This window comes from Rhincodon typus, chromosome 10 (genome assembly GCF_021869965.1).
Source record: "Rhincodon typus isolate 14 chromosome 10, sRhiTyp1.1, whole genome shotgun sequence".
In the NCBI taxonomy this organism is placed as follows: domain Eukaryota; kingdom Metazoa; phylum Chordata; class Chondrichthyes; order Orectolobiformes; family Rhincodontidae; genus Rhincodon; species Rhincodon typus.
Genome location: NC_063341.1, coordinates 45445233 through 45467970, shown reverse-complemented (window position 1 = coordinate 45467970; position 22738 = coordinate 45445233). Strand labels below are relative to the sequence as shown.

The 22738-nt window shown below is 39.1% G+C and overlaps 1 protein-coding gene across 1 annotated transcript in view; it reads left to right on the top strand.

Moving 5' to 3' along the window:
* Window positions 1–498: 498 nt before the first annotated feature.
* The window catches only part of LOC109930947 (fizzy-related protein homolog), a gene marked incomplete at its 5' end in the record, with an annotated part of 32218 nt that continues 9978 nt past the window's right edge, over window positions 499–22738 (top strand). The window contains 9 exons of the mRNA XM_020530324.2: window positions 499–627; window positions 1858–1921; window positions 6317–6444; window positions 7358–7440; window positions 10314–10497; window positions 15319–15384; window positions 16954–17056; window positions 18779–18963; window positions 19354–19587. Of these exons, the coding sequence (XP_020385913.2) occupies window positions 499–627; window positions 1858–1921; window positions 6317–6444; window positions 7358–7440; window positions 10314–10497; window positions 15319–15384; window positions 16954–17056; window positions 18779–18963; window positions 19354–19587 (1176 nt within the window). The remainder of the gene's footprint in view (window positions 628–1857; window positions 1922–6316; window positions 6445–7357; window positions 7441–10313; window positions 10498–15318; window positions 15385–16953; window positions 17057–18778; window positions 18964–19353; window positions 19588–22738) is intronic.

Genomic DNA, 22738 nt, shown 5'->3' with positions numbered 1-22738 from the left:
GGACACTGTTTTGTTTGAAACTTTGATGGTAGCTAGTGGTTGGGAGAATTATTGAATTCAATCTGCCCATCATTAGGCATTCAACATACCATAAGATTTGAAGCTCAGATTAATGGATTGAAGTGAATACTGGACCCAGACTAAAACGATAACGATACAGAATATTTTCACTTCTTATAGATTGACCAGAGTAGATTTTAAAATGTTGCTTATTAAAAGTAAACTTTATCTTGGGAAATTGCATTGTTTATTTAAGTAGCAATGTATGTAAAATGCACCTATAGATGTGGAAGCCATGACTAATGGCACAACTGAAGAAGAGGTTTCATATCTGAAAATGTTGATAAATATATTTATGTGACTGGATCCAATAGTTCTGCTGATTCCTATAAATGTTCACTTTTTTTAAGTTCTGTCTGTAACACTCATGAATTGAAGTAATTTGAGATTATTTCTATTTTCCAAAATAATTTGCTGATATGAATATCTTTTTATTTTAAACAGTCTGCCCTGAGCACGCGGCCTGTAACCGCAAACTCTCCAGGAATCCTTCCTCGTAAGACAGGAGACCGCTTCATCCCAACCAGAGCAAGTTCAAACTGGAGCATCAACTTTCATGCTATAAATGTAAGAAATGATGGTATTTTTGTGAGTGATTGCAATGGTTTTATAAGTGACATCAGTTAATCTAGCAGATCCTGTGTTAACCAGTGCTGGGAGTCACATTGTAAATATCTTGAAATTAATTTTGGAAAAAGGTGTTGGCTTTTGAGGAGATTATTGACCCTCTGACCTATATTAACCTAGTTTTAAATCCAACACCATTTAATCACAAAATTAATATATTTGTCCATCCTGTGTTCACTGCATTTTATTGAAGTTTACCACTTTGGAGGATTTGGAAAATGCCATTACATGTCTTAGCCAGGTTTTAAGTTATTTTACTTTGACAATCTCTGATCTGTGAGGCATCATATTTTAGGTATGATAGTGGCAAGTGTCTGAACTAAGATGCAATGGCAAGAAAATGTAATGTTAAATCAACAAAGGAAATAGAAATATTCACATTAGTGCAGTTAATATGTTGAGGCATACATGCTGAGGGTTCATTGATAACATGTACTTGTACAATTTTCTTTTTTTTTAAAGCAGGACAGAGTTTAGTTCTAGTGACTCTTAAATCTTAGGAACGTTAAATTACCATTAGATCATTGAGCAATTCTGCTGATTTGCCTCAGTATTCAAATATCATCATTCCTTTGAAACTTTTCACAAATTGTATAGCAAAAGGTGCTGCAGGCTCCAGTTCATTCCAAGTAATTTTTGTTGTTAAATATTTTTACATAGTGACCAACCAATTTAAACACATTTGTAATTCTGTTTTAAATAGTGTTGAAAAATGTTAACTGTTTTATGGTTCATTTTATAATTTTGATGGATTCTCCTATTTAAGTTGTTGATATTTAATAGCTGCATATAGTAGGTGATGACATGTATCTAGAAAGGCCAACAAGGTGTTAAGTTGGTGTGCTAATCTATTGCCTCCCAGACAGTTGAGGGATAAAGGTGCAAATCAGTTCTGTCACTCGTTTCAAAAATACCAATGAATGGGTAATATTTTACCTAATGGGTAACATATACAAAAGGAACCATGCTTTTTGTTACTATCTTAACTCATTTGATCACTCAAATTGAATCACAAACTTGTGACAAACACCCCAAGCTACCTATTAGTCTATAGTAATAATAGTCTGTCATTAACTCTACAATATTAACATATTGACTAATCTGTTTATTGTCTGGGGAGAGGGAACGTTCACTGAGTAAATACTTTGCTGTACTCTTGGTCCTTATCAGGAAAATGGAAAATCCCCCAACCAGAATCGAAAAACGAAGGAAGCAAACTCTGATAATGGGAAAGGTACATTACTTATCTCCTTTTGTCTTCACAATGAGAAAGTTAAATATTGTATTTTTGAGATTTTATGCATTTATTTCTTTGGGTTTGGTGTAACCTGAAGTCACAGTAAGTATGTTGACATTAAATCTTTCGGCTTTAATAAAATAAATTTTACTTGTGATAGTGAGTGCTTGTTTATTGGCATTATTAAACTAATTGCTCATAGTGTGGATGTGAAGGGAAGCAATGAAACAGTGTACAAAATTATTACTGGTGTCACCAGCTTGTGAGACCCATTAATACTGGATTTTGGAACACAACGTTCTCGGCTTTGAAAGATGGAAGATAGTCTGTGATTTTTTTTTTGCAAGTTAATTATTTGTCTCGCTGATTGTTGCTAACAGTGCTAGACTAGATCACCCAACACCTGATTGTTCCTCTTATTGAGCAGATAATAGCAGTCAAACCCTCTTGTAATTTAAAAAGTGTATATCACCAATGTATATTAATTGCTTCAGCAAAGCTAACTACATTGTAAGTTCTCTGCAAAAGTTTGGTGATAATGGAGAGGGGAAGGCAAGTGGGGAGTGTGACCACAAAGGGCAACTAACAATGATTAGCTTCAGCCCAATTCATGCTGTAGCCAGCAGGAAACGGAGATCCTACATACAAATCATGATAGACATAGTTAACTGTCTCAGTTGTACTTTAACCTCGCAGTGCCATCTTCAGTAATCCATGATGCAGACTGTCCAGCATCCAGTGGAAAAGATGGCAGCTGGCTTTTTCAAGAGAAATATCATGGCAACATTAATTGCAAATTAAATTTTTGTGTTTTGGTTATTTTTGTGGCAGCTGTAACTAAATCAAATAACATGACAGAAAAACTCAAGTTATGAACAGTGTACAAGAAGAGTTAAATTGAACAGTCTGGCAAAGTGTATTCTGTTTCAATTTATAGTGACATAGTATAGTCAGTAGTATAAATTCTTCAGGAAATTCCCATCTGTATTACATCCTTCTCAACTCTCGGGGGCTGCGATGAAGTTGTTTTAGAATTCGTGTTAGTCCAATCATGAGTTAAATAGTAAAAACTAACTTCAGGTTTATAACCAACATTACATCCTGCAACTATAGCAGAATGTTAAAAGCGACCCATCTTCACTGCTTTTGATTCAAAATTGTCCATAAACTAATTGACACGTCAGATACTGAGAAACAAATCTCGAACATTCTCGCTTCTTGATTAGAGAATTTTAGAATATTACTAGGCAGAAACAAACCACTTTCTGTAGCAAAGCCTTGCGCAAAATTCACCCATTCTAATTCCCACTCTTCCATGTGCTTCCTATTCCCCTTAACATTTAACGTGATGCAATCGCTGAATTTTCCTCTTTTTAAAAAAGCATTTTTGAACTCCTGCCACCAACAATAATGTGTTGCAGAAAATTCCACCAACCATTCTTCTTCTTTATTCTGTGGAAGCATTTTTCTATACCTTCCACCATTTTAATTATTCTCAAATATTTATTTTAACTACTTTCCGAGGGTGCTACATATCACAACGTTAGTCTGTTTATAGGAAGGAAGGGTTGCCATTGTCTGAATGCGTGGCTGTGCTGTGACCATGGCAACAAGATTATGCACTTGAATGTCAATTGCTGTGGTGACTGCTATGATTCCTTCATGCTGCAGTATGTTTGTATTACTTTAAAGATCACAAAGGCTACATGTTCGGCTCAGGAAATACAATGCACGTGTTGTTGATGACATCCCAGGGCACGACCCGAGGAGAAGTACAATTTTTCTCATTTTTCCAACATGGGAAGCATGAATAGAGAATTGAGGTGACAGTTTGTTGCCTTATTTCTGGTCTGCACTCTCTCATCAGAATGTCTTTCCCCAGATTTTCACTTTATCATGAATAAATAAAAATCCATTCATGGGATGTGGGTGTTTGGCCTTGACCATCTTGTGGTGTAGGTATGCTCGGTGTTGTTAGGAAGGGAGTTGCACAACTTTGGCCCAGCAATAGTGAAAAATAATGCCAACATGGAACCAAGTCAGAACATTGTGTGTCTAGGAGGGGAGCTTGCAGATGGTGGTGTTTGCATATAATTGCACCTTTAGATAGTGGATTTGGAAGGTGCAGTCTTGGAGATTTACTACAGTGCATCTTGCAGATGGTATACACTGTTGTCACTGTGTACTAGTGGTGAAGGTGGTGAACATTGAAGATGGTAGATGGCTTACCAATCAAGTGGGCTGCTTTGTCTTGAATGGTGTCAATTTTTTTGATTAATATATTTGCATCAGGCTTGATCTTTTTTATTAATATTTAAGTGGTGTGATTTAAATCAAAGTGGATTCATAACTTTAAAATTCTTACTGTAGCCACTGAAAAAGCTTATTTGTTAATAATGTACTTACTGATAATGTGTATTTTAAACTAGACAGACTGGTTTGTGGATGTTTGATGTCCAGAGATGGTAAGTATCGTGGTCTGGATCACCTTAAATACAATGGTGGTTCAGAGGGCAGACCGTTGAATTATAGCACAGTACAGAAGAGGCCCTTTGGCCCACGGAGTCTACACCGACAACAACTATTAAATCTACACTAGTCCCACTTTCCAGCACTTGGCCCATTGCCTTGGACATTATGCCACTTCAAGTGCTCATCCTAGGAATTTTTTAAAGTTGTGAAGTTTCCCACCTCAACTACGCTCCCAGGCTGTGTATTCTAGATTCCCAACACCCTCTGGGTGAAAAGATTTCCCAATCCCCCACTGAACCTCCTGCCTTCCACCTTAAAATTATGCTGCCTAAGGGGAACAGCTGCTTTCTGTCTATTCTGTCCACATCCTTCAGTATCTTATACACCTCAATCAGGTCCCCTGAATGCTCTAAAGAAAATAAATTCCAGTTTATCCAGCATCTCTTCATAGTTAAAATGCTATATCCCCCCAGGCAACATCTTGGTGAATCTCCTGTTCACCATCTCCAGTGTGGTGACCAGAACTGCACACGGTACTCCAGCTCTGGCTTAACCCAAAGTCCTGTACAGCTCCATCATAACTTCCCTGCTCTTTATAATCTGTGCCATGACTGATGAAGGCTTGTGTCCTACATGCAGCTTTAACTAACCTAATTAACCTGTCCTGCTGCCTTCTGGGATCTGTGTTTTATTTGCCTTAACCCTTACTTATCAGGGTTAAATTCCATCTGCCGTTGATCTGTCCATCTGCCCAATCCATCTATATCCTCCTGAAATCATGGATCTTTTTCCTCACTGTTGACCATCCAGCCAATCTAGGTGTCATTTGCCATAAGGTACCCTGTGGCCTGCCTTTATAATTTTTTTTAATGAGGATGAATCTGAAGCCAGTCATCTTAAGTTGAGCAGTGATTAGGACTGTTTGAAATATTATTGTTGCTGTATAACTATTACTCTGTGTGTTCACTTGATGCCTGTAAGGTGAAATCATTTAACTGAATATATCACACTTGGCACCAGTCTAGTTTTGTCCTGTGTTATTCTATGGTTTTGTTTGGATGTTAGGTAGCTCAGGCTCCATCTTTTTAAATGTAGGACACTTTAAATAAATAGAATCAATGAATTTAAAAGGTGGCTAAGACAGACTGAGAATTGGCAACAATGTATGCCTGAGACTTTTTATTCAGAAGGATGGAGTGTGCAGAAAAGAGCCTGCAGCAGCTTGGTGCTACATTGAAGTTTTCGAAGTTAATGCCTAATTCTCATTTATTTTCCTGTGTACCTGAGGTTGCTGAACCAACAAAATACCAATCACTTTTGTGATTTATTAAACAGGCTATCCTAATTAGTGGAAATATCAATATGCTGTGTTATTCTCTGTTCAGTGGTATTCCTGAAAGTTGTACAAGTCCCCATTTTTAATTTGGAACTCTCCCTCAAAAATGTTTTGATTACAGCGGAAATGTTATTCCTTGCAGTATCCTCTGTTTTCCTCCAGTTGTCTATTTATTCTCTTAACGGTTTGAAATACTCAGCAGTGATTCAAAGAGCAACATGATTTCAGAAGCATTGCCTTATAACTCTGCAGTGATGACAGCCTATTAACCTACAAATCATTGAGGAAGGGAGTTTACCAACCTTGCCAACATTTAGGAATCCCTCATTTAAGACTGAATCGCCAGCCTAGAGTAGAAGTTTCTTTCTTGCTACCTGTCAGATTATTGAATTCAAGCTATTTTGTGAACCCATATCCACCAAAATGACACGGAGCTTAGAGCCTCTTTTAGTTGCAGCATTTCACTGTCAGAGGAGACATTCTCTGTTCATTTTAATTGTTGATTTCAGGTGATGAATGAGTTGCAGTGATCTGGAATGATACCATTATGTTATAATAATGGGGTGTGTTCTATCCACTAACAGATGGTGTAGCATATGCTGCCTTACTGAAGAATGAGCTACTGGGAGCAGGCATTGAAAAAGTGAGCGATCCTCAGACTGAAGATCGGAGATTCCAGATGCCAATGCAGGAGCGAAGGAATCTATTCAGAGTAAGTACCCAATGCAAAGAAACTGCTAAATAATGTCGTTTTTATGGACGGATTGTTCTGACTGTAATCAGTCACCCATGACCTCAACTATTCTTGTGTTTTTCTGAGTTATATCACCAACTTGACCATGGTAAACGAGAGTAGAACTGGGAGGTCTGTCCATGCTTGGGAGTTGACATGTAGTTCAGTTCTGTGGCCTCCTTATCCGTTCTGCTGCACGCAGGAAATATTGTAGGATGAAAATTTTGCTTGCCTTTTATTCTAAAACTTTCTTTTATTTGGAGCCCTTCAGTTACTATAACAGTAAGTACAAAACCTGAAAGTAGATACGTTTTGCTGCATGTTTCTTCTTTAATTCTGAGATGATGTCATGGGTTCAAATCTTGTTCAAAGACCTGAACACAGTCCAGGTTGGTGTGCTGCCGCAGTAAGGAGGGAGTGCCGCATTAGGGTGAAAGCGCCATGATTCAGACAACATGTTCTAGAAGTTCAGGCAGATGCTGAGGATCCTTGGCATTCAATGCCTTCTTGTATTTCTTTGTGTTTTGGATTCAAAAAGCTTTTAAGAGTTGTATTTTTGGACACCGCTTGCTCCCAAGTGGATCTGTCCGTTCAAAAAGTAACGGAACTGTTGATTTTGTCAAGGTGCTAAAGATTCATTTGACTAAAGACCGCGGTCAGATACTTTTTAGTTTTGTCTTGATGGTTTATTAACAAAGATGTATCATGTCTTAGTGCAAAACTAAAATTACTAGGTTAAATTCAGCAAATCTTCTGTTGTTTTAAACCTGTTTTGAACAGGAATTTCATTTCAGTATTTTATTCCTCTTCACTAAATCTTGTTTATTTTGGCAAAATGTGACTTTAACTTCATAATATTTTTCGTCCATCTTATGGGTTGTCTTATTTGCAGTATGCCTTGAGCACAAAGAGGTCCACTACTGAAGGTGGGAATGAGATTTCTCCATATTCATTGTCCCCCGTAAGCAATAAAAGGTAATTTGCCTTACCAGGGTACCTGCTGTTGTTAACTTTGTTATTGACTGTGAAGTGAAAAATTTTGCTGCTCAACTAGGAAGTTTTGCATTTGTACTCGTATAATACTTTTAAAATATTTATTCAGGGCAAACTTGATGGATTTTAGATCATTCTAGCAACGAGTTAGCATTGGTGCAAAAGGCTGGTGGTCTTCTGTATAATACATCTAAATAATTCTCAAATATTTTGAACAAATTCAAGCAGGTATGTTTGAAATGGAAGAAGTAGTATTAGAGTTTTGTGGTCAAAACCAGAATCAAAGCAATGGGATTTGAGGAGCCATTCTGAACAAAAGAGAAAATCAGACCTTCTCTGAATTGCCTCCAGTATATTTATAACCTTTTATAAAAAAGGAGATAAATATTGTAAAACCATAAGAAATAGGAACAGGAGAAGGCCATTCAGTCCATTGAGCTTGCTCTGCCATTCAGTAGGATCATTGCTGATCTGACATTCCTCACAGCCATTTTCCTGCGTTTTCCCTGAAATCCATGATTCCCGTACTGAATAAGAATCTGTCTTAGCCTTAAATCTGCACCCAACCCCCAGCTCTCTATAATAAGGAATTCCAAAGACACTCAACCCTCAAAAGGAATTCATCCTCTTCTCAGTCTTAACTTGGCACCCCTTTATTCTGAGACTATGCCCTCTGATCCTAGACTCTTGCATTTACCTTGTCAGGCCTCTTAGGAATCATGTATGTTTCATAAGACAATCCCTCCATACTGGGGATCATCTATTAAATGTTCTCTGAAACTGCCTCCAATGAAATGATATCTCCCCTTAAATAAGGGGAACCAAAACTGCTCTCAGTACTCCAGATGTGGTCTTACCAGCACCTTGTATGGTTGCAGTAAGACTTCCCTACACTTATACTCCAACCCCTTGAAATAAGGACCAACATTCCATTAGCCTTCCTGATTACCTGCTGCACCTTGTGTGCTAGCTTTTTGTTCTTGCACAGCTCCACCCAATTCCCTTTGTATTGCAGCTTTGTACAGTTTTTCTCTATTTAAGTAATACTCTGTTCTTTTGTTGCCCTTTCCAAAATGAACAACTTCACATTTTCCCATATTATACTCAATTTGCCAATTCTTTTCATCCACTTACTTAACCTATCAGTATCCCTTTAAACTGTTTTGCATCCTTCTTGTAATTTGTCTTTCCACCTATTTGAGTGGCATCTCCAAATATGGCTACAATATATTTGCTTCCTTCCTCCAAGTCATATTATATACATATATTATGAACACTTGCAGTCCCAGCACTGATCCCTATGGAACCCCACTGATCATGGGTTACCAGCCTGAAAAAGAATCCCTTATCCCCATTCACTGCTTCCTGCCCATGAGCCAATTCTCTATCCACGTCAGTATGCTATCCCCCAACATTGGCTCTTTTCTTGTGACTTAACCTTTCATGAGGTACCTTGTCAAACTCTTTCTGGAATTCTAAATACAACACATCTACTGGTTCCCCTCCACCCACTCTGGTTGAGACTTCCTCGAAAAACTCTAATAAATTAATCAAACATGACTTCCCTTTCATGAAACAATGCCTATGTTTCACTATATTATGATTTTACAAATGTCCTGTTATTACTTCCTTAATTGATTCCAAAATTTTTCCAACAATAGATGTTAGGCTACACAGTATTCTAGATGTGGTTTCGTCAATGTCCTGTATAACTGAAGAATAAACTCCTTATTTTTCTATTCATTTCCTGTTGTGATAAACTATAACTTTCTATTACCTTTTCTAATTACTTGCTACACCTGTTTTCAATCTCCTCATCCAAATAATTTATATAAATTGTAAAAAGTTGAGGTACAACACTAATCCCTATGGCACACCATTTGTTACATCTTGCCAACCAGAAAATACCCAATTTATGCCTACTGTTTCCTGTAAGTTAGCCAATCATCTGTCTGTACCAATATGTAAAGCCCTGCACCATGGGCTATTACTTTCCACATTTGACCAATGTTGTAGAACTTTATCAAATATCTTCTGAACACGTTAGTAAAGCCAATGGCTCCCTTTTATCCACAAGATACGTTACTTCTTCACAGAACTTAAATAATTGGTTAAACATGATTTCTCTTTCACAAAACCACATTGATTCTGACTCTGACTGGTTAACTTAAATTTATCAAAGTGCTCTGTTATGACACCTTCAATAATAGCTTCTAACATTTCCCTGTGAACAGTGTTCAGCCAGCTGATCTATAGATCTGCTTTCTCTCTCCATCCCTTTTTTGAATAAAGCAATTACATTAGCTATTTTCCATTTGTAATTGAATTTACCCTGAATCTAGTGAAATTTGAAAAATGAAAACCAAAGCATATATTATCTCACTAACCACTTCCTTCAAGACCCTAGGGCCCAGGGATTTGTTGATCCATAGTTCAAACCAATTGTTCAGTACAACTTCCCTGGTGATTATAGTTTTGAGTTCCCCCTTCAATTCCAGTTCCTGATTGGCAGGTATTATAACGCTTTTCCTGTCGTCAATTACATAATGCAACTCTGAAAAATAATGTGCTCTCCAATTCATAAAGCAACTCTGAAATAAATATGTTTTAAAATGGTGATGGACTTCCCATTAGGCTTGCTGTTATGGCAGTAAATGGCAACATATTGCAGTTTTTTAAAAAAAAAATTGAGACTGAGACACCTACTTAAAATCATATTTTACATCCCCAAATTGAGAGTCTGGTCTGAATGAGCGCTAAGGCAGAACTTATTTGTCATATGCAGATTTTATAGAGTTGTCACATCAATTTATCAACTAACTATTGATTAAACTTTCTTATTACCATTTGAACAGTCAAAAGCTGTTGCGGTCGCCACGGAAACCAACAAGAAAAATTTCAAAGATTCCGTTTAAAGTTCTGGATGCTCCAGAACTGCAGGATGATTTTTATCTCAATCTAGTGGATTGGTCAGCAGCAAATGTTCTAAGCGTTGGTCTTGGTGCTTGTGTTTACTTGTGGAGTGCGTGTACCAGTCAGGTAAGGTGCTGTCGAAAATTTAGTCTGTTAGCTACTCTTTTTTTTTTTTTTTTTTTTTTTTTTTTTTTTTTAGCCACTTTTTTTTTTTTTTTTTTTTTTTTCTTTTCACTTGAGACCCAGTTTATTTTGTTATTCTGTTCAGTGTATTCAGACAGATGCAAGTCACTGGATAAAGCTTGACCTATTGCACAGGGTGTTAGCAAAGGCTTTGATATCAATGTTAAGTGGTAGAAATTTTTTTAATTGCAATGGCGTTATACATTTAATGCATTTCTCTGCAGCATTCTGACTCTAATGTTTGCATGATTTTGTGGGGTTTTCGCATCACGTCCAGTGTATTTGTTTTGCCTGATGAGAGAACCTCATTCCCGTTTAGAACCCCAATAGTGTAAATGTAAGGAATCTTTAATTCTTTAACTTCCCACTTTGCTCTACCCCAAAATCTGTCCAGTTCAATGTTGTCCTCATGTATAAATATATATTGCTTTCTGGCTGAGAGTTTCAACTGCAGCTGCTTCCATGTTTGTTGCAGAAGCTGCATTCATTTAGCTGTCAGAATATCCAGAATTGTATTAGCTATCCAGGCCAGAACTGATGGCTTTTATTTTCTTTTAAAAGTGTGTGGGGTGCAATATGTACTTTAAAACCTGTAAACTGCCCTTGTGTAGATGAAAATGTTCCAAGGTTCAGCCTGTTGTCTCTGCAGCAGTCAAGGTCCTCCCCTGGGCCGTTGGTGGGATGGCCTGGAGTTGGTGAAAAATCAGCCACAGCTCCAACCCTTGATCCCTGCTGGGATCGGTCAGACCTCCCACTCTCAATTTCTGCTGGATCAACGTATTGGATGGCAACAGGATTGCAGCTGGCTGTTGTGTGTTTGCCACTGCTTGACGGTTAAACTCACATGGAAAAAATATTCATATAAAAGACACCGGGAATCAGCCAGTGTCTGTGAACCTACAATCGTCAACAGATCTTGTTGTTGAAAGGGGGGAAGGTGTCTGAGGATAGGGAAATCCACACTTGTGCTTTATAAATTTAAAATTAATTTTGCCTCTTTATATAAAGAAAATACTCACCTTTTTAATAGGCCTGTCTTGTTCAAGCAGTGGTAATGTTCTAGCTCCCCTCCTTTGTTTCACCTCATGTTGAGGTCTCAATCTTAGAGAAGATTTGAGAGAAGTTGGAGGAAGGAATGGTAAAGAAAGTGATGCCGTTCCTTTGTTGGCTTTGGTATTAGGAACTTATTAATACTTTACGAGAACGTAACCTGTAAAAGACTAACTTTTTTAGTCTTTTGTTCAGAACTAATCGGACAATCTGTTCGCAAGTCCAGAAACAACACACATACAGCATTCTTTAAACTGATTCCTTCTTCTTTTGACGTTATGTTTGAATTAGGGTCTATGCCTCATTGACTGAATTTTCTTGGCAACCGGTGCTATAACTTCTGAAAGCACTCCCAATATCTGAATTATGAGGCTCAATCCTGAGCTGTCCTATTTTGTCATTAAATTGTGTCTTTAAACATTTGACTTTTTATTTTTAGATTTTAAGAATAAAAAGTCAATTTCAGCTGTTTGTGATATGATAACCTTGTGAGGGAGTTTTGCTTTCAGTTTGAATATGTCCTTCAGATGCCTTGAGTGGTCTTTTAACTGATAGAAGGAGTTTGGTCATTTGAGACAGATTTTCTGTAAAAAGCATCTGAATGAAGAGGGGCCCCAAATATTCTTCATTTCTGAGAAACTAATTGACACTACATTTGCTGCAGTATCTTCGTGCATGTTGGTTTATATTGTGCCTGATGGTTTCACTTCCCTTAGTGTTAAATTGGGGAAGAAATATATTGACTTATTCAGGGATTAAACCACTTCAAAGAAGCATGTTTTGCAGTGTTTTGAGGTGGTTGATTTGTTTACCAAGCTGGCTTGTTTTTGTTCAGACGTTTCATCACCATGTTAGGTAACATCATCAATGAGGCCTCCAATGAAGCGATGTTGTTCTACTCTGCTTGGAATTTATATTGCCCACTCCGTTATGGTGAGTAGTGTCATTTCTGGTTCTGTTCTGTATGGGTTGGTATATGGGGTCCAATTCTATATGTTTGTTGATTGCATTATGGGTTGAGAATTCCCGTGCGGGTCTATGTTTGGCTTTGGCTCCTATGGTTACATTGCCCCAGTTAAACTGATAGCCTTCGTTGTCCGAGTGTACTGATTATAAAGGAAAGTTCATCATGTCGTTTTGCTGCTAGCTGATGTTTGTGCATTCTGATGGCTAGTTTCCTTCCTGTCTGTCCGATATAATGCCTGTGGCAGTCATTGCATGGTATTTTGTAAACTACTTTGGTTCTGCATGTTGTGGGAACGTGCAGGCACAACACGCTAAAAATTGCCCGACAATGGGAAACCTTCGCCAACCGACTGAGCGCTACCTGCGAACAACTTCACTTTCCCCACGAATGCCTCAGGAACCAGGTACTGCCCCACAGCGTGAAGTACAAACCTCCACCCAACAACCCACAGGCATATAAAATAGCTGAACAGAACGGACACAGAATGCTATGGGTAATGATTAATGATGCCCATAACCGACTCGACAAGTACAAATGGGAAATTTCACACCAAAGATCAAACTATGGACTACAACCCTAGAACAGCCCATCATCATCAAACAACACAGGACCAAAACTAAGAGGAGATACAAGCCATAGGAGAAACTTACCAAACTGGTCCACCACAAAGACAAGGACAATAATGAACTGGACACATGGATAAGAAATCTATCCAGTAGACAACTCACAGAAACTGAGAAAGCTGTCTTATTACACTGACTGAACCATAACCGCAAAGATGCGAACAGAACAGGCTTCACGGCCGCCCTGGAGACTACATTAAAAGACAACAGACTCACGGACAAAACACAACAAGCCATCCGACAAACTATAATCCCCACAGTAAACCGAAGGAACGAATAGGACACCCTGACCACAGAGAGAAAAGCATTAGATAAGCACTAGATAAGCTCAAGAAAGACAAGAACATCATAATCCTACCAGTGGACAAAGGGAACATGAAAATACTGGACTACGTCAAGAAAGCACAAGCACTGTTTGCAGATACAAACACTTACCAACAGGTGGCGATAGACCCAACACCGCAGCTAGGCAATAGGATCACCCAGACACTGAAGAGACTAAGGGATGCAGGACAGATAACCAAGACAGACTAAATGAGAATGAAAACAGAAGGTATGAACATCCCCCAGTTCTATGGACTTCGTGAAGTACACAAACCAGACATCCCCCTCAGACCCATTGTCTCCCAACTGGGCACACCTACACATAAACTGGCCAAGGACCTACAACAGAGACTGAAACACCTGGTCGATGGATCACCCCATTCCATCCACTCAGCCCAAGAATTCCTCAATACCCTAAAGAACGTAAAAATCAGCAATGATGAGATTATGGTATCCTTTGATGTCACAGCATTATTCATGTCAATTGACATCCCACTAGCCAAAGAAACACTGGCCACATTACTAGAGGAAGCAGGAATGCAGACCAGCAGCTCCACCAGCAATGACAACATACTCAAACTACTAGACTTGTGCCTCACCACACACTTTGTCTTTAATGGTCAAATATACAAACAGATCAACGGCACACCCATGGGGTCACCCATCTCAGGACTCATCGCAGAGGCTGTCATTGCAAAGACGAGAACACACTACCCTGCCCCTCATTCAACCTAAACTGTGGATCTGGTGTGTGGACAACACGTTTGTCAATATTAAATGCAACAAACTAGAAGAGACCCACCACCTCATCAACAACGTATTCACGGGGATTAAATTCAAGAGAGAAGAAGAAAACAATAATCGGCTTCTGTTGAACGGTGAGTTCCAAACCTCGGTATACAGGAAAGCAACCCACACTGACCAACTCCTCTGTAACCACCCCAACGTCCACAAACAAAGCTGCATTAAGACACCATTAAACGGGCCACTACTTGCTGCAACACTCCAGAACTACGCAGGAAAGACGAAGAAAATCTTCGCTATGAACGGATATCCCCGCAACTTCATCCACAGGTGCCTACTAAACAGGCAGCAAGAGGACACAGTACGCCCTAACACACTGACCGTACTGCCCTACATCAAGAACATATCAGAACTGACAATGAGACTCCTAAGACCATTAGGAATCATGATAGCACACAAGCCCACAGCCACTCTACGAGAAACACTCTCAAGGATTAAAGACCTCATTCCCACAATATACAGAACTAACGTGGTTTACAAAATACTATGCAATGACTGCCACAAACATTACATCGGACAAACAGGAAGGAAAGTCGCCATCAGAATACATGAATGTCAGCTAGCTGCAAAATGACATGACTAACTTTCCTTAATATCAGTACACTCTGACAATGCAGGCTATCAGTTTAACTGGGACAACGTAACTATATAGTAGCCCAAGCCAAACGTAGATATTCATGGGAATTTCTAGAGGGATGGTTCTCAACCCATAATGCAATCAACAAATATACAGAATTTATTCCCATATACAAAGCCATACAGATCAAAACCAGAAATGACACTACTCACCATAACGGACCAGACAGTGTAAATTCCAAACAAGGTAGAACAACAGTGCTTCATCGGAGGCCTCACTGATGATGTTACGTAGCATGGCGACGTAACATCTGAACAAAAACAAGCCAGCTCGGTGAGCATGTCAACAACCTCACCCACAATCTGAGTTACAAATCTTTGCTAAAACCTTAAGCAGTGTTTTATGTTTTTGTTTCCTAGGTCACTAGGCTGTGTGATCTCTCAATTGATGGTGACTCTGTTACATCTGTTTGTTGGAATGAGAGGGTGAGTGTAATCAAATGTCATGGTGATTATCTGATGCATTTGATTCCTTTTTGTTTCGCTAATCAAAACTTAGTGAAATCCGTAAGATTTTATTGCACAGCAATACAAACAACATTGTCTTATGCGTATTTTAATTATGTATATCCTTTAAAGTACTACGAAGTCCAAGGTGCTTCACACTGTAATGAAGATGACACTAAGCCACACAAGGGAGTGTTAGGTCAGTTGACCAGAAGCAAAGTCAAAGTAGTAGATTTTAAGGAGTGTATTAAAAGTGAAATGTGAGCTAAAAATACAAAGGTTTTGGGAGGAATCCCAGAGCTTGGGAACTAGGCAACTTAAGATGTAGCAGCCAATGGTGGATTAATTGAAATCGAGAATGCACAAGAGGCCAGAATTTGAGGAGCCCAGATATCCTGACAGATTATGGGGCTGGAGATAGTGAGAAGCAAGGTTTCATGGATAGATTTGAAAACAAGGACGAGAGTTTTAAAATCATCATGTTGCTTGACCGAGAGTCAATATAGGCCAGTGAGCACAAGCGTGACAGGTAAATGAGAGTCAGTGTGATTTAAGACATGGGAAGGAGAGTTTCATATGAACTCGTGTTTAAGGGAGGGAATTATAGTAAAATGTTGGTGACCAGCCAGGAGTGCATATGAGTTGGAAATAGAGTTTGGAATGAGGACCAAAAACAATGGTTTCAGTCTTTCCAATATATCAATAGAATACTTTCAAATTCATTCAGATTTACTTTCAAATATTTCTTAACATTTTACCTCAAGGCTATTATTAATGCTATTCCTTATGATTTTTGCTCAGTTCGGTGTTTAGTGCATTTAATTTTGAGTGAATGGGCTATAGCGTTGGGTGATCTGTGCAAAATGTTGATTGTTAACTGAATTATCACCCAGTTGACTGGGTAAAGTGAGTGAGTGAATAGACAGAAAATGACTCGAGAATTTCTGTTTCATGATCTGGTCATCAATTGAATGGAGTCATTTGAAACTGTACAGGAATTGACTTTCAAGAAAAGCAAAACCACAAATTCTAGGAACTTGAAATTTTAAAGACAACATAGTGGAAAAGTGCAACATTGACTTGAGAAAAACAATTATGTATCCAAAGAATGATTCAATTTTAGTACCTGCCTACCTATACCAGGGGTGATAAGGGATAGCTTGGGTACGACTTCCAACTAATTCAAACATTTCTGATCTGACTATCTTCATCTACAGATCTTGAGTGGAATGAAGAGGTACAAGTTGACTTCCTTCTTTTCTCCATCCCTGCTGAGTTCCTGATCATTTGTGGGGAGGCACGGTTTGGAGGGTTAGGACAGAGGGAAATTCTGAAGAAAGATTTAACCCCGGCTTCTGCTTTGAGCATTCCAAGGGGGAACTGCACCATTAATGTACTATGGGAGTAGGACATCAATCTATGTGCTTTTGGGATGTTTTATTACGTTCAAGGTATTACATAAAAACAAGATATTCCACCTGCAGGAGGTTCCGTGGTAACAGTCTCAGTCTCAGTAACTTAATGCAAACAATCTCTCAATATACGCAGGGGAATTTTGTAGCTGTGGGTACCCATAAGGGATATGTGCAGATCTGGGATGCGGCAGCTGGGAAAAAGCTGAGCTCTCTTGACGGACATTCTGCTAGAGTTGGTAAGTATTGCTATAACGATAATAAGACCATAAGATATAGAAGCAGAATTAGGCTATTCGTCCCACTGAGTTTGCTCAGCCCCATTCTCCTGCCTTCTCCCTGAAACCTTTTATTCCCTTACTATTCAAGAACCGACTTATCTCTGTCTTAAAAACACTCAATGACTTGACGTCCACAGTTTTCTGTAGCTATGAGTTCCACAGATTTACCACCTGGTTTCAGAATTAGAGTTTAGAAGAGGCATTTTTTAAAAAATACAGAAGAACAGATGTATTTAAGTAAAACCATAATTATGGGAAATTTATTATAAACTGCTGGTTTGTTCATCGTATTAAAAATAATAACCAATATAAAGTTTTATAACTGTTTTGAAGGTTTCTGACGTGAACACATTTTGATTGTTTTGAGATGTTTGTATTTATAATCTGATACAAGCGTATTGTTTTACTGGAAGTTAAATTTGAGTTCAGCTGTTCTGAGACAATGCCAGGCAGCTGCATCAATCTGGAGCTGTTTTCCCAATAGCTCACGATGGGTCAATTGAAACTTTCAAAATGGAGATGAAAAATTTTTTTTGTCAGACAAGAATATTACTAGTTACAAACCCAAAGTGGTGGGTGTGATGGAGTTAAGATACAGATCAGCTGTGGTTCAGTTCATGAGCAGAACACATTCAGTGAGCTACTCCTGTGCCTAAACAACTAGATGCATCGGTGTCAAACCCAGTGTAAACAATACTCCAGATTGAAATGGTTTGTGTCTTTTGTCTCGCATAACCTTGGCAGGAAGAAAGATGAACAACCAAAATGTGATAGTATACTGTGCAAACAGTTTGTACTATTCACCATTTTCTGAAAAGTCTAGGATATTTAAGAAAGAGTTACTGCCCTACTAGCAACATTAATAAAATATGGCCTTACTGAAGCCATTGAATGTACAGTCCAATTCATTGTGTACATAACGTAATTATTTGCACAGCGCAAGTCATATTGCATTATTATAATTATAGGAGTATGTAGGTGCTCCTGCGAAGTTAGGAAATGTACAAATGCAGCCTACAGATTCCCCAACTTGCTTCTTGCTTGGGGATATGCCTAACACCTGCAGGAATTAAGACTGAGCTGCCTTGGAATGACCTGTTGATTCCTTTGGATGCATCCAATATTCTTTCACTTTAACATAAGGGTAAACGTTAATAAAATTCTGGGGCAGCCCTATGGATAAGAATTGTATTTTCTAATCCTGTGCATTTGGGATTTTATGGTAGAATCCTACAAAATTTGGACCTTGCATTGAGTACAACTGTTTGCTCAAATGATGGACTTTGAAACTCTTTTCAAGAGCACAGGCTTAATATCAAAATAACTAAGATAAAAAAGATATTTGCATTATGTTATTATTAAATAATCCAAGTGTACATTTGTTTCATGTACAGTGTGTTATACAAAACGTAGCTGTGTTACCCAGATTTATTGTTGCATTGATGTATATTAACCTTTATTAAACACATCTGCCACAAACTTTAAACATTTTAATGTTCACTTATTTAAACTAATTGGTAGTGGATCAATTAGAAGGTAGTGACTGAGACAATAAGGCCTTTACTGCTTATAGATTTCACAGCAGTTATGAAAGAAGAGGGAAGAGACTAAAGTAGTCACTAACACAAAAGCTACTTTTTTTTAAAAACGAATAGTATTACTGTGTTGCCTAATGTATAGGGGCTTTGGCCTGGAATGCTGATCAACTCTCGTCAGGAAGTCGGGACCGTCTCATTCTACAGAGAGATGTGAGAACACCTCCACTTCAGATGGAGCGGCGATTACAGGGCCACAGGCAGGAAGTCTGTGGTTTAAAGTGGTCTCCTGATCACCAGCACTTAGCTTCTGGGGGCAACGATAACAAGGTACCTGACATTCATTCCGGTGGTGTCCAAAATCTAGGGTTTAGTTCAAACTTATTCATTTTGTCCATTGAACACAAGGCAAGTACAGTAAGAATTTGTACACTCATACACCCAGGAATAGGAGAGAGCTTTGCAAAAATTGGAAATCTGAAATGGCCTTGTGATATTGACCTTCTGCTATTATCACTCTTGATATAGCTGCTTAACTATGAGCAAATGATGGAGGAGATGGAATCTTTTCAAATTTTATTTAAAAATTCCCATTGGAACCAGGGTCAGATGACTAATATAGTAGCTTAAGCTTTTGTGATGTTACAGTCACTGCTGAATATCCTTTTTTTTTTGTTGTTGGTTTTTTTGTTTTACAACCGGATTTTATTTTTCTTTCAGCTCTTTGTATGGAATAATTCCAGTTTGAGCCCGGTCCAGCAATACACAGAACATTTAGCAGCAGTAAAGGCCATTGCCTGGTCTCCTCATCAGCATGGCCTTCTGGCATCAGGAGGGGGCACTGCTGATCGCTGCATTCGTTTCTGGAACACACTGACATGCCAGCCCCTGCAGTGTGTCGACACAGGCTCTCAAGTCTGCAATCTTGCCTGGTCTAAGCACGCAAATGAATTGGTGAGCTTTTACCATTAAACTGTGTGGGGGAAAAAGGAATTTTCAGTTTGCCAAGTAATGGATTTTAACTACGTTTTCCAGTTTGGAACTGATTATGTAAAGGAATGTGAGTACCCAGGAACTTGCTACCTTATGCAAGGTTCACCAAGTTCAAGGAAGTCATATGTGAAGAGACTTCTGAATCTTTTAAACAGATTTGATTACAGTGTTCTGTACCAGGAATTCTGAGATGCTTTTATACCGAACTTGTGGTTAATACTTCCCTAATGAGGGCAGCCTCTGTTGTTTACTTTTGCAGCAGCATTAGGGTGATGTGATGATTAGTGTGCCTAACCAAACACACAACTATTATTGACAAAACTTAGGAGCTTGTCCTTGGATTTCAGAATTGGGTCTTTATAAAAGTATTTTCTTCCTCCAACTCTCGCCCTCTGCTTCAAAAACAAAAGTATGAAGAGAGACTATGATATTGTTTGAAACAAAGGATGTCTGGCTGACAAAAGCAGAACTGCAGAACAAAGCATGTTTCTCCACATGAACAGATTATAATGGAAGTGCTTGATCTCGCCACAGGTTCATAGACTGTTCTGTTTGTGGATGCTTATGCAGGACCAGCAATGCACCTTTCATCAGGTGCATTGTTCAATAACCTCCTTCAGGATTTCTAATTGTCTGCTTGATGTGGATTTGCATCCATACTCCAACATTAATTATGTTTCCTAACTGGCAATCCAGACATTTTCTTACTGCTGATCCCTCTAAACCAATTTATAAAGTCAGTTTTTTGGGAATAAATCCTACAGCTGAATTCTAAGTTTAAGATTAAACCTAGTAAAATTTAAAAAATGTTAAGCTGCTGCTATACTGATGTGGTGTACACAGAAACTTACTGTTTGACATTGGAGGCACTTTGTCATTTACCTTGCCTATATGCAGATGAGTGAATTTTGAGGGGTAGATGCTGGGAGTGAAGATAATGATGTGCATTAACTTCATGTTTCTTTTTATATTTTTGTTCTGACTTCTAGCCAGGTTCCCAAACACCAGCTGTAGCACTGTATTCAGTCCTACAGTGTTATGCTTTTGCTTATGCTTGTGCTTAGTCTTGACTGATACATAACTATGAGCAACGTTTGGCAATTCAGCCCCTGCAAGCTGCTCTGCCTTTCAGTACAAACATGATTGATCTCAACTCTGCCTCAACTGCACTTTCCTGCCCACTCTCTCTTATAATCCCTCAACCCGTTACTAATTAAAAATCTGTCGCCTCCTTAAATTTGCTCAATATCCCAGCATCCACCACACTCTGGGGGTCATGAATTCCACAGAATCATGACCTCTTCGAGAGAAGAAATTTCTTGTCACCTGTTTTAAATCTGTTACCCCTTTATCCTAACACTATGACCTCTTTGTTCTAGATGGCCTAACATAGGAAGCATCCTTTCTACATCTACTTTGTCAACCCTCTTTAGCATCTTTTATACCTCAATTAGATTTTCTCTCATTCTTCTAAACTCCAGACAGCATTGGCCTAAACTGCTCAATTTTTCATGAAGTAGGCCTTTCATCTCTGGAATCAATCTAGTGATCCTCCTCTCACCTGCTTCTAATAAGAACATAAGAACTAGGATCAGGAGTAGGCCATCCGGCCCCTCGAGCCAACCTGCCATTTAATAAGATCATGGCTGATCTTTTTGAGACTCAGCTCCACTTACCTGCCCACTCACCGTAACCCTTAATTCCTTTACTGTTCAAAAATTTATCTAGCCTTGCCTTAAAAACATTCAGCGAGGTAGCTTCAACCGCTTCACTGGGCAGGGAATTCCACAGATTCATAACCCTTTGGGTGAAGAAGTTCCTCCTGACCTCAGTCCTATATCTGCTTCCCTTTATTTTGAGGCGATGCCCTCGAGTCCTAGTTTCACCTGCTAGCGGAAACAACCTCCCTTCCTCCACCTTATCTATTCCCTTCATAATCTTATATGTTTCGATAAGATCTCCCCTCATTCTTCTGAATTCCAATGAGTATAATCCCAGCCTAATCAGTCTCTCCTCATAATCCAACTCTCTCAACTCTGGAATCAACCGAATGAATCTCCTCTGCACCCCCTCCAGTGCGAGTATATCTCTCCTCATGTAAGGAGACCAAAACTGCACACAGTACTCCAGGTGTGGCTTCACCGGGACCCTATACAGCTGCAGCATAGCCTCCCTGTTTTTAAACTCCATCCCTCTAGCAATGGCAGACAAAATTCCATTTGCCTTTTTAATCACCTGCTGCACCTGCAATCCTACTTTTAGCGATTCATGCACAAGGACACCCAAGTCCCTCTGCGCAGCAGCGTGCTGCAATTTTTTGCCATTTAACATATAGTCCATTTTGCTGTTATTCCTACCAAAATGGATGACCTCACACTTATCAACATTGTATTCCATCTGCCAGACCTTTGCCCACTCACTTAGACTATCTATATCCCTCTGCAGACATTGTGTCTTCTGCACACTTTGCTCTACCACTCACCTTTAGTGTCATCTGCAAATTTTGACACACCACATTTAGTCCCCAACTCTAATGTAATTACATCTCTCCCACATCAACATTTAAATGCCTCTCAGTCCCTGATTTAATCAGATTCAAAATCCTCATCATTGTTCATGAACTCCTCCATGGTATCACACTATGCTACCCTTTCATCCTGTTCCAGTCTTTTCACTCTTCTTGCCCTCCTGCCCGCAAACTCCACTGTACACCTCCCCTTGCTCCCTCTCCACTGTGAGTGTGAAAGCCTTCAGAAACTCAACTATATACCCAATAAAATAACCTCTCCAGTCTCCTCCAATTTCCTGTTGCTCTTTTCTTTAAACCTCCACCTGGATATACTTTTGATCAGAGATAGTAGGAACTGCCGATGCTGAAGAATCTAAGATAACAAGGTGTAGAGCTGGATGAACACAGCAGGCCGAGCAGGAAAGCTGATATTTCGGGTCTGGACCCTTCTTCAGAAATGGGGGAGGGGAAGGGGATTCTGAAATAAATAGAGAGAGAGGGGGATGCAGATGGAAGGCGGATAAAGGAGCAGCCAGGTGCAGAGGAGAAAGACAGAGCAAGGAGGCAGGGATGGAGCCAGTAAAGGTGAGTGTAGGTGGGGAG